Source organism: Orcinus orca, chromosome 7 (genome assembly GCF_937001465.1).
Source record: "Orcinus orca chromosome 7, mOrcOrc1.1, whole genome shotgun sequence".
NCBI classification, from domain to species: Eukaryota; Metazoa; Chordata; class Mammalia; order Artiodactyla; family Delphinidae; genus Orcinus; species Orcinus orca.
The window spans coordinates 98,780,978-98,796,346 of record NC_064565.1 but is presented as its reverse complement, the minus strand read 5'-3'; the positions used below and the strand labels follow the sequence as shown (position 1 = coordinate 98,796,346).

The following is a 15,369-nucleotide window of genomic DNA, read 5'->3' as shown; positions in this document are numbered from 1 at the left end:
CTGCATACAGCAACTCCATCTTATTTCGGATGCAGCTGAGTCATACCCACACAGGTGGAGCTGGGGGCAGGGCTTAGAGATGCTACAGGGCAAGGTGACCCTTCCTCATCACCTACTGACAGCCCCTCTGCAGGCAGCAACACTCACTTAGGTGTAAATAGGCTCTAAGACAGGACTCTTGGATATTTTATCCGTTGAAATAGTCCTAAGGGTGCTTTCGTTTTTCATTCTTTCAAGCACATTTTAAAAATAATTCCAACTTGCCTCTTCAGATCTCCTGCCTGGAACAGAGTATTTAGTCAGCGTCTCCAGTGTTTACGAGCAGCATGAGAGCGTACCTCTTAGAGGAAGACAGAAAACTGGTGAGTCATGTGGGCAACATGCTTATTGAGTAGCTTTCACCTACCGATTTTAAAGAGCAAAATTCCGTGCTACTTCTGAAAATACATCTCCATTTTTGTGGGAGTGCTTTTCACCTCGTCATTACCTTTGATCACTGGTCTTAAAAATTACGACATCTTATGGGAATGTAGTTGGTGCAGCCACTGTGGAAAACAGTATGGAGGTTGCTCAGAAAACTAACAATAGAATTACCATATGATCCAGAAATCCCACTCCTGGGCATATATCCAGTCAAAACTATAATTCAAAAAGATACGAGCACTCCTATGCTCATAGCAGCACTGTTCACAATATCCAAGACATGGAAACAACCTAAAAGTGCATCAGCAGATGAATGGATAAAGAAGATGTGGCGTGTGTGTGTGTGTGTGTGTGTGTGTGTGTGTGTGTGTGTATATATATATATACACACACACACACACACACACACACACTGGACACTACTCAGCCATAAAAAAGAACAAAATAATGCCATTTGCAGCAACATGGATGGACCTAGAGATTATCATACTAAGTGAAGTAACTCAGAAAAAGAAAGACAAATACCATACGATATTACATATGTGGAATCTAAAATATGACACATGAACATATCTACGAAACAAAAACAGACTTAACAGACATAGAGAACAGATTTGTGGTTGCCATGGGGGAGGAGGGTAGGGAGGAAAGGACTGGGAGTTTGGGATTAGCAGATGCAAACTATTACATATAGGATAGATGAACAACAAGGTCCTACTGTATAGCACAGGGAATATTCAATAACCTATGAAAAACCATAATGGAAAAGAATATAAAAAAAGAGAATGTATGTATATGTATAACTGAGTCACTTTGCTGTACAGCAGAAATTAACATAACACTGTAAATCAACTATGCTTCAATTAAAAAAGTATTGATAGATTAAAAGAAATTAAGACACCTTATTCAACTATTACACTGACTTCCAATCACTAAGATTATACTCTCTGCTTCCAGGGAGGACTGAAATTAGTCCAGAAACTTTGTTGTCTATCTTTTTAAAAAAATCTCCCAAGAATAATATCTCATAATCTCTATTATTGAGAGGTGGTGAAATCCCTTCTCATTAGGCAGATCTGTCTAATGGCTGACCCAACACTGTCATTGTCATCTAAGTATTTTCCCTCTTTACTAAGTCAACGAGTTTATCTCTTTTTTCTACTTGATGAAATATTCATTTACTATAAAAAGAAGGTGAATAGAATCCCATAATATTATGTCCCTTCTTAAATATGAGTGCTTCTATTAATTTTTTCCTTTCAAAAAAGTGTAATTTAATATAGCCATTTATTTATTTCTTATAGTCCACTTGCTTCCAAAAAGAAGCTGTGGTATCTCAATTTGGTTTGAGTATATTATTGAATAGAGTAAGTAAATGTTATAACAAAAATGAAAATTGCTGGAAGTCCCAGAGAGGTTAAGTGATTTGAATTGAGATCAACTCTAAATTTTTGTTAATTTTTCTGCAATGCACTAAAAATTCTCAATTCATGAGGAATTACTTGCATTGTAATTTGTCCAGGATGACGTCTTATTTTCATTTTAGAAAGTTTTTTGTTTGGCATTCTTACCACCCTGTTGACATAGCAGTTCCCTCTTGAGTGTAGATAGCTTCTTTAAGAGCCAAACACTTAACCTGAGAGTGGGCAGATCTTGCCTTACTTTGAGAGGTACACTTATAAGGTAGAAATAGAATACTTGAACACTGAAGCCTTTGAAAATATCATTTCCCAGAATATCTCACACACCTGTCTTCAAATGTGATGCGGAAATCACTTGGATTACTTAGCAAAAGAAAAAAGAAAAGAATGCTTTTGGACATTTTGAACAGCGTCAGTTTATGATTTTGAAATTTATCTGTGGCTTAGAATCAGTGTATCATAACCTGAGGTTCATGGCACTTCACTGTGTTAGTGGAAAAGGATGGAAACACTGGATGGATGTTACTTTCCCTTACATTCTTCCTCACTTCCTAAGTTGGTGGTGTCTTTTTTTTCCTTTTTATCTCTTCCTCCCCTGGGTGGCAAAAACAGGTCTCGATTCCCCAACTGGCATTGACTTTTCTGATATCACTGCCAACTCTTTCACTGTCCATTGGATTGCTCCTCGAGCTACCATCACCGGCTACAAGATCCGCCATCATCCTGAGCACATGAGTGGAAGACCTCGGGAGGATCGAGTGCCTCCCTCTCGGAATTCCATCACACTCACCAATCTCAATCCGGGCACAGATTATGTGGTCAGCATTGTCGCTCTTAATGGCAAAGAGGAAAGTCCTTCCTTGGTTGGCCAGCAAACGACAGGTAACTTGTTTTCTGGTCTGCAAAGAAACTCAGAGGACTTTCCTATGCAGGTGATAGCTTCTCTGACACAGCTTTGTGTTGTCTGAGTCATCATCTCTCTCTCTTTTTTTTAAAAAATATTTATTTATTTATTTTGACTGTGCTGGGTCTTAGCTGTGGCACATGGGATCTTCATCGCGGCATGTGGGATCTTTTAGTTGCGGCATGCAGACTCAGTTGCGGCATGCATGCAGGATCTAGTTCCCCTACCAGGGGTCGAAGCCGGGTCCCCCGCATTGGGAGTGCAGTCTTACCCACTGGACCACAAGGGAAGTCCCTGAGTCATCGTCTCTTAAAAAAATAGATCATGGTTATGAGAATATATTAAAGAAGATAATTTCTTTATCTCAAGAAATTTCCCACCGGAGTTAGATACTTATGCATTTCTAAGAACTGAAGTTTTATTCAAAATGTAGAAAACACTCTGTTTCAAAGTTCTCTTAAAAATTATTTTAATATAATCATGTACTTGTTCTTATAAGATAGATGCTTAAGTACTTAGGGGAGAAGTATCATCATATCTGTACTTTAGTCTCAAATGGATTAACAGAAAAATAGAGAGAGACAAGGAAATGTGGCAACTTCCCTAAGGGAAGGGAGTATGGGTGTCCATTATATAATTTTTATCACTTTTACGTGGTTTTAAAATTCTTTAAAATAAGAAGTTGAGGGGAAAACTCTCCAATACACTTGAACTAATCATCTCACCACGATTTGAATTGTCTCCTTCACCCCTTACTTGCATTGTTCATAATTTTTAATTTTGCTGATTTTGAGTAGTACTTACATTATTATATGAAGGAATCCTAAAGGCAGTGACCCGGAAAATGAGCAAAAGGTGGATCTGGGCATCCTTTGAAAGTTACGGATGTGAAAACTTTCCCATGTTTTTCTAGTTTCTGATGTTCCAAGGGACCTGGAAGTCATCGCTGCCACCCCCACTAGCCTGTTGATCAGCTGGGATGCTCCGGCCGTTACAGTGAGATATTACAGGATCACCTATGGAGAAACAGGTGCGTTAGTGAAGTGCTACTTCACAGTCTGATTGAGTATTCTGTCATGGGTAACACGAAAGCCCAGCAATGGATACATAATTAAAGAAGCTTTGACAAGTCCATTCGCTGGAGCCTTGACTTCTTTCTAAGAGTATGTGGGAAATATGTACGACATAACTGGTGGCAAAATCAAGATAAAAAGTTGTTTGTATAATACTAGAGGGGAACAACAGAGCTGAGGAGGGATTTTAAATTCACAAGTGTATTATCAGTGGTGAAATGATAAGTGATTTGTATTTATCTTCCTTTTCCTTTCCTATATTTTCAAAATTTTATTTAACATGAATGTATTCCATTAAGATTTTGAAAAAAGACCACAATATATGCAACCTTGGGTTGAGGACTACCTTCTCTCCCTTTCTAATTTTAATCTACCACATGTTAAAGCTGGAATGTTAAAATAGCATGAACTGCAATTTTCTCTCAATTTTTACACACTCATCAAGGCTTACTACCTGCATAAATAAATAGACCTTTCTGTTCAGGCCCTATTTAATAGCACTTTTTTAAAGGGAATAAGCAAATATGTAACTTACAAGCTGCTCTCAATACGTTAATTCAGTTACTCAGCAATCCCTAAGTGTCTCTCAGCCCCTCACACTTTAAATTCATCCCTTTTCAAACAGGAGGAAGTAGCCCTGTCCAGGAGTTCACTGTGCCTGGGAGCAAGTCTACAGCTACCATCAGTGGTCTTAAACCTGGAGCAGACTACACCATCACCGTTTATGCTGTCACTGGCCGTGGGGACAGCCCGGCAAGCAGCAAGCCCATTTCCATTGATTACCGAACAGGTACTGACTCGTCTTCTGGGATGACACAGGCTCATTTACTCAGATAGCTTTTACTATGTTCTCCCAAAGTATTTTCTTCATTGTGGAATTGATTTTCTTTTTTAATAAGATGAAGCAACAGCTACAGAGTTTTGAGCCAGATATACAAGGAAGCACCCCAAGGGCAAGGATTTTTGTCTGTTTTGTTGATGGATGTATTCCATGAGCCTATAATAGAGACAGGGACAGAGGATGTTGAGTAAATATTTGTTAATGAATGAAGAGATGAGCTAATAAGGTAAGGAGGCAAACATCTACAGGAAATGTAGTTTCTTTGTGAATGAAGCAGCCATCTTGAAAATAGGCAGTATCAAGATGCAGGTACCACCTCCCGAAATTCTCTGTGTTTCTGCAAAAGAAACACCTGGGGGTCATTAATAGTAGTAAGAGATTATTCTATCTGTATCAGAACTGGAGATGAGGACTTGTCTAGTCTTGTCCCCATGGACGGGGGCTTCATTGGTTTCTCCTGGTTTTTATTTGTAGAAATTGACAAACCATCCCAGATGCAAGTGACTGATGTCCAGGACAACAGCATTAGTGTCAGGTGGCTGCCTTCAAGTTCCCCCGTTACCGGTTACAGAGTGACCACTACTCCTAAAAATGGCCCAGGACCATCGAAAACAATGACTGCAGGTCCAGGTAAGAATAGCCAGCACCTCACATACATCAGGATAAACAGAGTAGGACCGCACAATATGCTTTTTTAAATAAATGACTACCTGGCTCTGAGTACTATACAGTTTCGTATCACGTGTCAGAGTTTCCCCATTTGTGAATTCGGGGCTCAAGGCTGTTAACAGCTCCCTCCATGGTAGAATTTTTAGGATGAGTGCATTTCTGTTTTTACATGTGTAGCAGTGTTTGATGGTGTGGACATCTTGAATTAGTAGGTTCATCTTTGTGGTTTTGTTTATCTTGCACACTAAGAAGGCAGAGATGGGCCTAACTGACTTTTAAAGATTCTTTTAGCTCTTGGTTTTGTTTTCATATAAAGTAATTGTGAAATTAGGATTCTAAGGCAATATTTTAAAGTCCAGTTAATTTTCGTTTTCTCAAGAGCAGCATCATTCATTGTTGGTGGCATCATATTCAATTTTAGAGCTTATCCTTTAGTGTGGCTTCACTCCAATATGGTAATTTGTATTAGCAATGAACGTGTCTGTCCAAGAGGAAATCCATGTGTGACTCCTCCATATTTTCATGCTAATTCTGCAAATGAAAATTCCAGGCCACCACGCATTTACTACCGAACTCTGAAAGTCACTTGGTTGTCATAGTGAATGACATAGATGCTGCCTTTTCTTTTCACTCCCTTTGCAGATCAAACAGAAATGACAATTGAAGGCTTGCAGCCCACAGTTGAGTACGTGGTTAGTGTCTACGCTCAGAATCGAAACGGAGAGAGTCAGCCTCTGGTTCAGACAGCAGTAACCAGTATGTAACCAGTGCCTGTTTTCCATGTTCAAAGTCAAATTTTGTGCTTAGGTGTCTGGATACCTAGTTTGTATCTTGAGCTGAGCTCTTTGCAAACATTTTTCCTTCTCAGTGCCAAGGAATGAACATATAGGGAGAGAAGTTGTGGAACTACCATAGTTAGTTGCTGTGCTTTGAATTTCTCCTGCTCAAATCGCCTCAGCAAAATCTTATTAGCCTATAGCAAATCTACAAAATATTTTGCTAGCACCTTCTTTTCTACAACTGGATGGTAAAGTTGATTGAAGTGTGCCTCATGAAACTATTATGTTTCGAGCATTTGTGGCTGGACCAGACTGTGGCTGGACCAACGTTTAATGTAAATATTATATTTATATTAAATATACATACATTACAATATTCAATGGGGAGGGAGGGGGAGAGTTAAAGAAAGAATATAACAATCTGAATCTAACATTGAAAATCAACTTTGCCATTTCCAAGGTATAAAAAATCCAGGTCTGTGAGACTAACATCACATTGCAAAAACAAATCTTGGTAGAATATCTTAAAATGAATATAAATAAATCCTCATCTGGGGACATTTTGCAGGGTATCTCCGCATCTCATGTACACCTATGTTTTAATAAGTGATGCGACATTAAATATTTTCTGAACTAAAAAGCCTTAAGCAAGGATCAAGTAATTTTCCATTTAATAGTGGGTTAATTGGAATTTAATTCATCAAAGAAAAATGGTATCTGCAGAACTGCTTTGCATGTTATAAAAATGCTTATTTCGCAACTTGCTTTTCACATAACCTCTTACCATTAATTTGCCTAACAGACATTGATCGCCCTAAAGGACTGGCATTCACTGATGTGGATGTCGATTCCATCAAAATTGCTTGGGAAAGCCCACAGGGGCAAGTTTCCAGGTACAGGGTGACCTACTCGAGCCCTGAGGATGGAATCCATGAGCTATTCCCTGCACCTGATGGTGAAGAAGAGACTGCAGAGCTGCAAGGCCTCAGGCCGGGTTCTGAGTACACAGTCAGTGTGGTTGCCTTGCACGATGATATGGAGAGCCAGCCCCTGATTGGAACCCAGTCCACAGGTATATCGTTAATTGCACTGCTGGGTGCTCATGGGAGCAGCGGCTTTATGCCCTGCTGAATGCATTCTACTTTATCAGGCTATCGATTCCCGTGCAAGTGGGTACCCCCAAAATCCACCTGTCTATTAGGAAAGACCCTCTTTAAAGAAGAATAGTAAGAAGCAATAAAATGTAGGTGACGTTTACATAAAGTCTAATGAAAGGAAATTTTGGAGTAGCTTGGTTTCCAAACAAGGTTATAAAGCGAGACATTTGAAGAGAACATGAAAATTGTGGATTATTTCCTAAGCCTTGACTCTCTGTGGTTACTTATGCTCATTGTATGTAAAGGAAAGAAATTTGGCATCCTAAGGAACCCAAACTGGGCCATTTCATAGCAGCAGGATTCTGAGAACACGTGGGTAAGACCTTCCTTCTCTGGTTAGAGATAATGTGCTAGGTGTATAATTTGCTAAAAGGATTGAGAATCAGACACATAGGAAACAGTTGATAGGGCAAATGCTTTCCACCTTCTTTAAACTCTCATGCTTTATTTCTAAAGCAGAGTGGAATGCTAAAGATGTCTCCTCGTGACAGCATAAACCCTGGAGGTGACAATCTATATTATTGCTCTTTGCTTCTCTTTTCTGCTTCTGTTGTGAGCCAATTTTCTTCTGCTGCTGCACCACAGAGAATACTTCAAATTTAGCAGTGATATCCTCCATGAGGTCCAAACAAAGAGAATAAAATCATAATTCTGTCTTTGGAGGGATGAAATACTCTGTGAGGTGGTTTTCCATGCAAAGATAATTTCTGTCAGAAAGGGGCTACTGCTCATCTTTCCATAGAAATGGAAAGATCAATCCTAATGGCCAATAAGCCAATTTGACTTTAATTTATTAAGGGAAAGCAAAAAAACCAACTGCTAAAACCTTAAGTCTCAGAGTTTTGGCATTTACCCAAGTGCTTCCAGTGATTCTGAGCACTGCTGGATAAAAAACACATATTTTTCAGCAAACGTTTTCTTCATTTTGCACCCCCTTTTGTCCTTTCTTGTACTGAATCTTTGCTTGACTAGGGTACCCACCCAACCAAACAAGTACAACCTATCTACTTCTCGGAAGTCACTTTATTTTCCCCCTTTCCCCATTTACTGTAAAATAACCTCTAACCAATGACCATCCTGACAGCCATTCCTGCACCAACCAACCTGAAGTTCACTCAGGTTTCACCAACCAGCCTGGCCGCCCAGTGGACGGCACCCAATGTTCAGCTCACTGGATATCGAGTGCGAGTGACCCCTAAGGAGAAGACCGGACCAATGAAGGAAATCAACCTTGCTCCCGATAGCTCATCTGTGGTTGTATCAGGACTCATGGTAAGAAGTGTCCTTTTTCTCATTGGACTAAAGAAGTAGGTCATTTCTTACACAGTTGAAGGTGGTGGAAATATAATAAATCTGTGTTCTTTGCCTCTGCCGTCAAATTAAATTTATCATAATTTTGTATCAAGTAGAATTACTTTGTGTTGACCTAAGCTATCAGGGACAGAATTTTATGAGCAGCATTGGATGTTGCATAGCTCTTTAAGTGTATTCTGTTTATTTTAAAATGTTGTATTGTGTGTGAAGGGGGGGCAATTTATATATCCATAGGCTGAATGCATAAATCTACTTTAGTTATGCTTTTTCTCAGCCCTGTTACCTTTGCAAGGAATATTCTCCAGTTTTTACCAACCCAGCCTGATACTACCTTCCTTAAGTCATTTTTAATCCTTCTAGATGTGCATACAGAAAGCTAGCCAGGAACCTAGGAAATTGTTCTCCTTCTTAACATAAGGCCAATTCCAGGAGAAACTACAGAAAGAGGGTTCAGAGATAGACTATTCTCTTTGCCTCTCTATGATCAGAAAAATTCATGATTTGCACCTGTCAGATCATCAAAGAGAAAAACAGGCTAATACCATTTTCCTCATTTTGTATCAGCTTAGCATAAATATGTAAGTTATGGCTTACTTGGGCTCAACCCCAGGTGCATTTTTTAATTCATGTAATTAAATATCTTGTCAGTGTAGGAAGGAAATTAATATAGGAACTTACAGTTCTGCGGGTTTTGCTAGCTTACTTTTTCTTTTCTAACCATTGCATTTTTTTCTAACGCTGGAGTGAAAATTCCTGGGCTTCAGAAGATCACATTGCTAAAGCTTACTGCGCCCTTCTTTCTAGGTGGCCACTAAGTATGAAGTGAGCGTCTATGCTCTAAAGGACACTTTGACAAGCAGACCAGCTCAGGGGGTCGTCACGACTCTGGAGAGTGAGTAATCAAACTTTTTAGTGTCAAAAAACGTTCTGGATAAACAAAAATTAAAGAATGGCAAATGCTTTCTAGATCACTAAGTGAACAGTGGGATGATTCCCAGTTTGGAAATAGATTTGCTTTCCCAGTTACCACTGTTGCCTCCTGTGCCTCTCCAGAAAGTGGTCTACTGGCGCGTACGTGCAATCACTTCATGATGTGCTAGAGTTGGTGCAGTAAACTAAGACTAACACCAAGTTATGTTCTACTGGTTAGAATTTGTTTTCATAGAGTTAAGTTTGAGGAGGACGCGTTGGCTTCTGTTGTATCTAACAGTGCAGTAAGGGTTGGACAGTACTGGGCCCGGGTTCTAGTTTTCTGCCATAACAATAACCCACAGTTATTCTTTCTCAGAAATCACGTAAAGTGTCAAAAGTCTTCTCATCTATGAAATAGGGATGGCGTTGCACCTGTTGAGAAAAAAATATGAATCTATATAAGAATGAGAAAATACTAGCAATACATTATTATATATATACCTTCCTTATATGATTACACATATTTTATATTATAATAACAATAATTTTAACACTCACTGAGGTATTTGTAGATATAGAAAGCCAGCCTTGGGAACCACTGACAGTACTTGTAAAGCTTTCCAGTTCTTAAAAAAAATAGTACACGAGGTGAATATTTTCATGCTTCCTAATTACTGTCTGCTTTTTCTCTCGACGCCACAGGAGAAAATCTATACATTATTAGTCATGTGTAGAAATTGATGTATTTGTATAGAATAAAGAAACGTTTTAAAATATCGAAACCTTACCTATATGAGCCAGCCAGGCACTAATCTCTGGCTGTCATCCTGTGCAGATGTCAGCCCTCCAAGAAGGGCCCGTGTGACAGATGCTACTGAGACCACCATCACCATTAGCTGGAGAACCAAGACTGAGACGATCACCGGCTTCCAAGTCGATGCCATCCCAGCCAACGGCCAGACTCCGATTCAGAGAACCATCAAGCCAGATGTCAGAAGCTACACCATCACAGGTCCGGGAGCTCACATTTGATAACTGCCATTCACAACATAAATTAGCTTATTAGTCTTTCTACCACTTACACTGATTAAATTTATCTTCAGTGTTTTATGATAACCCAGCTCTATTTTTTTACAACGTATTTTCATCCCATGATCAAAACATTTTGTCCTGTGAACGCCTGGTTTTGTCTGATGTTTGCCAGAGGAATGGCATAAGTCCCATTCATCAGAGATCTTTCATCAATGAACCCTCTCTTATGGGAAAAAATATATATATACATAATGCTTGAGAGCCAAAAGAAACTCAGTGATAGTGTCTACTTCTTAACATTCACGTAGATTATAAAGCAGAATTAAATTTGAAAAAGCAAACGACACTACTTCATAGAGATCAAAGTTGTTGTCAGATAATGTTCAATATCTGGGTCAATTTAGGTCTTTTTGAGATTGAAAATTCTGATTCCAGTTCCCAACCAGTGACCATCTGATAAAACACAGTCAGCAGGTGCTCACCCCTATCACCAAGATAGTGACTTCTAACAGCATTTTGGGATTTTAAAATTTATTTTAGCCAGTGTCTTTTTGTGCATCTGTGCCTTTCTTTTGAGATGTCCTTCTCATGAGCAGTTAACACCCATACCATGCTCTAATTTATTGTTCAAATGTGAACCACTTCCTTGGTCTGTATAAACAGGCAATGATAGGAGGAACCATGAAAATTGCAGATGAGTTTGAAAATTTTCCTAGTAAATGAAGATCAGATAAAAATCATCTCTTCACCAATCCCAGGTTTACAACCCGGCACTGACTACAAGATCCACTTGTACACCTTGAATGACAATGCCCGGAGCTCCCCTGTGGTCATCGACGCCTCTACTGGTAACTACACTTTCTACTGAAGAAATGCCACTGACTTATATGTTTGTGTGATCAGTCACGTGAACTTGAGCAACAAAAATGAGGCTGATACTTTTGTATTCCAGATCACAGTGAATCATTTTTACTGTTTACAGAACTCTCAGATTCTCTCAAGTCTGTTTTTAAGGGCTGGGAAAAGAATGTGGGAATAATTTTCTTGGTTATTCATTTCCTTAAAGAGATGTAACTTTGTTTTCTTTTAGCCATTGATGCACCATCCAACCTGCATTTCCTGGCCACCACACCCAACTCTCTGCTGTTATCATGGCAGCCACCTCGTGCCAGGATTACTGGTTACATCATCAAGTATGAGAAGCCCGGGTCCCCTCCCAGAGAAGTGGTCCCTCGGCCCCGCCCTGGTGTCACAGAAGCTACTATTACTGGTATTGCTGCTTCCATGCTGCCGTTTTCCTCTTTACTCTCTAGGACACACAAAGTGCTTAGCAGACTCCAACTGTGTCTTTGGTGCTGTACCATGAGAACAAGAAGCCCCATTTCTGACAACTTCAAAAAGCATTCTCTATGGAGGAGCTGTCAAGCTTGATACATCTCAGAATTCACAACAAAGCAATAATTTCAATACTGTCATAATGGCATAGCTAGAATCTTTTTATCTTCTGTATAGTTGCCAGACAGCTATCAGTTCTTCCTAGAAAAAGACATTTTTCAAAGCAAACTAGCAAATTTTGATACTGTTCTCTCACTCAGCAACCTAAAGAATGATAAGTCTGCAGGATTTGCCAGAGTGCCACCTGCGATGGCCCTCATTATCCGGTTTCACAGGATAGGTCTTGAGGCAAAGTGCTTCCCAGTCATCCATACTGGAGAGAGTGCTTGGGATGGGGAATAAGAGATCATAGGCCTCTGGTATTGTTTTTGTCCAAGAGATTGTACGGTAAACTGTGTATATAGGCTATCTAGACTTAAAAATCCTATAGAACACACAGGTACCAGAAGGAGACACTGCTTCTTTAGAAACCTTGGAGACAGGAAAATAGAATCAGATATGGAAGGCGTTGAATTGGATACTTCCTACAGGGACCACACAAAGAGTGGTCACTCTTTCCTGCAGAGCACTTTTTTGTAGTCTAACTTTTTCATTGATCCTGCCACTGAGAGCCATCTGTTTGTTAGGCCTAAGTAGATTCATGTATACAGTCTGCACTGATCTCTCCCAAGTGTGTATTTCGCTGGCAGTGTGCAACGCTGATGGATTTTCTTGAATTCAGAAGGGCAGATGAGACCCCATGTGAACCGAATACCCAGGAAAAGTAAAGTGCTTATTCAGGTGTCAGACTTGACAGGAAGATAATTAATTTGCTAAGTGGCTATTGTATACAGAGTATTTGAGTGTTTGCAGAAGCAAAACGAAGTCAGTTTTGCCTTTCAAGAGGCCAGTGGCCAGCTGGAGAGAGGAAGCTTGCTTCCCAGTAGTATCTCCTGGTGAGATCAACTTTCATTTGACTAGCTGAGCCCACAGACATAATGTGATGATCTGTCCTTCCATCAGGTCTGGAACCAGGAATCGAGTACACAATCCAAGTCATTGCCCTCAAGAACAATCAGAAGAGTGAGCCTCTGATCGGGAGGAAAAAGACAGGTAAAGAGCACCTTCCTCGGTGGTTAACAGGGAGATGGCCAAAACAAAACTAATTATGAATGATTCATTTTGCAGGGCAAAAGTGCTCCAGGTTTCGATGCATTTCTCATGAAACTTTTTTTTTCCCTCTAACAGCATAGCATGTATGCTGTGCTCTTTGATAGCAGGAATAAGCTAACCATCTGCAGAACTGTTTTATTTTTTTCCTAGCCAGTCAATATAAAAGCCTTTGATTCATCTTTAAAAACTTCAAACCGGATATTAAAATGTAAAAGCCAAGCTGCGATCGTTGCTGTTCTTCTATACATTCTTTTGAAGTTAAAAATGTTTTTATAAGAAGGGGGAGGGGAGGGAAAAATCTTTCTCATTTGTCTTTATTTATTATTTGGTTTCTAAAACTTCGAACTAATGTCTTACTTTTTTATCCAATTTCAGTTTAATTTGAAGAAAATGCTTTATTTATGCTGATAGGAGAATTTTAAAATAAATTTTATGTGTGTATTTTAATCTGTTCTTAGCATTTCAAACTGTGAAAAACTACTGCACCAAACCTCTGGAATTCTCATACTTCAGACGCTGATATAATTAGTCTGGATTCTAGTCCTCATAACATGATTCTCAAGTGAAACAGAGAAAAAAGGCTGCATATTTCAGTTCCGTTAGGCTTAATTTGAGCAGAGGCAGCTTCTATGGGGCTCAGCGGTTCAAAGCTTTGTGTGTATGATAAATTCATACTAACACTTTTTTCGTTCCAAACTATAAAGAAAACTTTGAGAAAAATCATAAAGATTTCTTTCTGGAAAAAAAGTGTTTTGTGACCTAAGAACTGCTAATTTTCCAGGAGCTTTGATCTGATTGAAAAATAGTCATTGTTGCCTGAACTGATAACGGCTCCCGAGGCTACTTCCGGGAGCTTAACACGCTTTGCTTTTTTTGGCTCTAACCTCTCTTGGCTAGATGAGCTTCCCCAACTGGTAACCCTTCCACACCCCAATCTTCATGGACCAGAGATCCTGGATGTTCCCTCCACAGTTCAAAAGACCCCTTTCATCACCAACCCTGGGTATGACACTGGAAACGGTATTCAGCTTCCTGGCACTTCTGGTCAGCAGCCCAGTCTTGGGCAACAAATGATCTTTGAGGAGCATGGTTTTAGGCGAACCACACCGCCCACAATGGCCAGCCCCGTAAGGCATAGGCCAAGACCGTATCCACCGAATGTAAATGAGGAGATCCAAATTGGTCCTGTCCCCAGGGGAGACGTAGACCATCATCTCTACCCTCACGTTCTGGGACTCAATCCAAATGCTTCTACAGGACAAGAAGCTCTCTCTCAGACAACAATCTCATGGACCCCATTCCAGGAAAGCTCTGAGTATATCATTTCATGTCATCCAGTTGGCATTGATGAAGAACCCTTGCAGGTAATTCATGTTTCTCTTTACTTCTGGGCAGCCTGGGAAAAAACTAAGCTAGGCTACTGAAGTGACCAGAGCTCTGATGTCCAGTGGCGTACTTCTAGAACCTCTTAGAAAGGTGGCCTGCTTAAGTCCTGATTTTCTTTTTTAATCTCAGTACAGCTTTAGGGGATGTTCCAAAGAGTGTCATTAGCTTTCCTTTAGTAGAGAATAAAATCATTTCTATTATTATTGATCATTTGAGGTTCCATGGTAATATAGACAAAGAATGATCTTAGAAAAGAGAGAGAGAGAGAGAGATTCTGCCTGAATTTGCTTTTGTCCAGGAAGGGCTAAAATGCCATCATTACGGTTTGTCCTTGAAGAATCCCATTATCTACAATAAGTCAAAGGAGAAAGAATTTGGCTGAAGCTGTGCCTATAAGTGATTGATTCTCTGACTAAAACTTCTATGCTTTAATGTGTCTTGCTGATATCAATGTTCACTGTTTTCTTATTTTTAGAAAGTGGCAGACTTTTAAAAACTGACTACACTGTGGGGGATTTATGAGCTTAGAAACATGAGTTTGAGGATTTGGCAAAGGGTTTGAAGGACCCCACGTTGGGGTCAGATGCCACTTGTGTGGGATGAATGTGTATCCCACATAGCACAGCATCCACGTTTTATGTGAAGGGGGCAGCATGGCCACGGCTGCCAGTGGGCTTGCCCAGACTGCAACTACAGCAGGATGAAGAGGAGGCTGTCTCTAGAATTAGTGAGGGTTCCTGGTAACTGTGGAGCACGTAGGGTAGATTTTTGGCAGGAAAATCTGTCATGTAGAAACGATAGCCCCTCACTCAAGCTCCATTTCTCTCCTTCTCTGGTTGGGACCTTTACACTCTTCATCTTTGTCTCCCTTTGCTGTGTTTACACAGTAAGAGTTACTGAGAAGAGAATAG

At 39.9% G+C, this 15,369-nt stretch overlaps 1 protein-coding gene across 7 annotated transcripts in view; it reads left to right on the top strand.

The window, feature by feature from the left end:
* The window catches only part of FN1 (fibronectin 1), a 69,386-nt gene that overhangs the window by 45,030 nt on the left and 8,987 nt on the right, over positions 1 to 15,369 (top strand). For 2 of the 7 annotated variants that reach the window (XM_004262747.4, XM_004262746.4), the window contains 14 exons: positions 273 to 362; positions 2,457 to 2,726; positions 3,662 to 3,778; positions 4,447 to 4,611; positions 5,137 to 5,292; positions 5,974 to 6,087; positions 6,913 to 7,182; positions 8,352 to 8,539; positions 9,386 to 9,473; positions 10,329 to 10,505; positions 11,284 to 11,373; positions 11,616 to 11,795; positions 12,923 to 13,012; positions 13,970 to 14,436. In XM_004262747.4, the coding sequence (XP_004262795.1) occupies positions 273 to 362; positions 2,457 to 2,726; positions 3,662 to 3,778; positions 4,447 to 4,611; positions 5,137 to 5,292; positions 5,974 to 6,087; positions 6,913 to 7,182; positions 8,352 to 8,539; positions 9,386 to 9,473; positions 10,329 to 10,505; positions 11,284 to 11,373; positions 11,616 to 11,795; positions 12,923 to 13,012; positions 13,970 to 14,436 (2,462 nt within the window). The remainder of the gene's footprint in view (positions 1 to 272; positions 363 to 2,456; positions 2,727 to 3,661; positions 3,779 to 4,446; positions 4,612 to 5,136; positions 5,293 to 5,973; positions 6,088 to 6,912; positions 7,183 to 8,351; positions 8,540 to 9,385; positions 9,474 to 10,328; positions 10,506 to 11,283; positions 11,374 to 11,615; positions 11,796 to 12,922; positions 13,013 to 13,969; positions 14,437 to 15,369) is intronic. The other 5 variants (XM_004262753.3, XM_004262752.4, XM_004262750.3 and 2 more) reach the window with 3 other exon arrangements.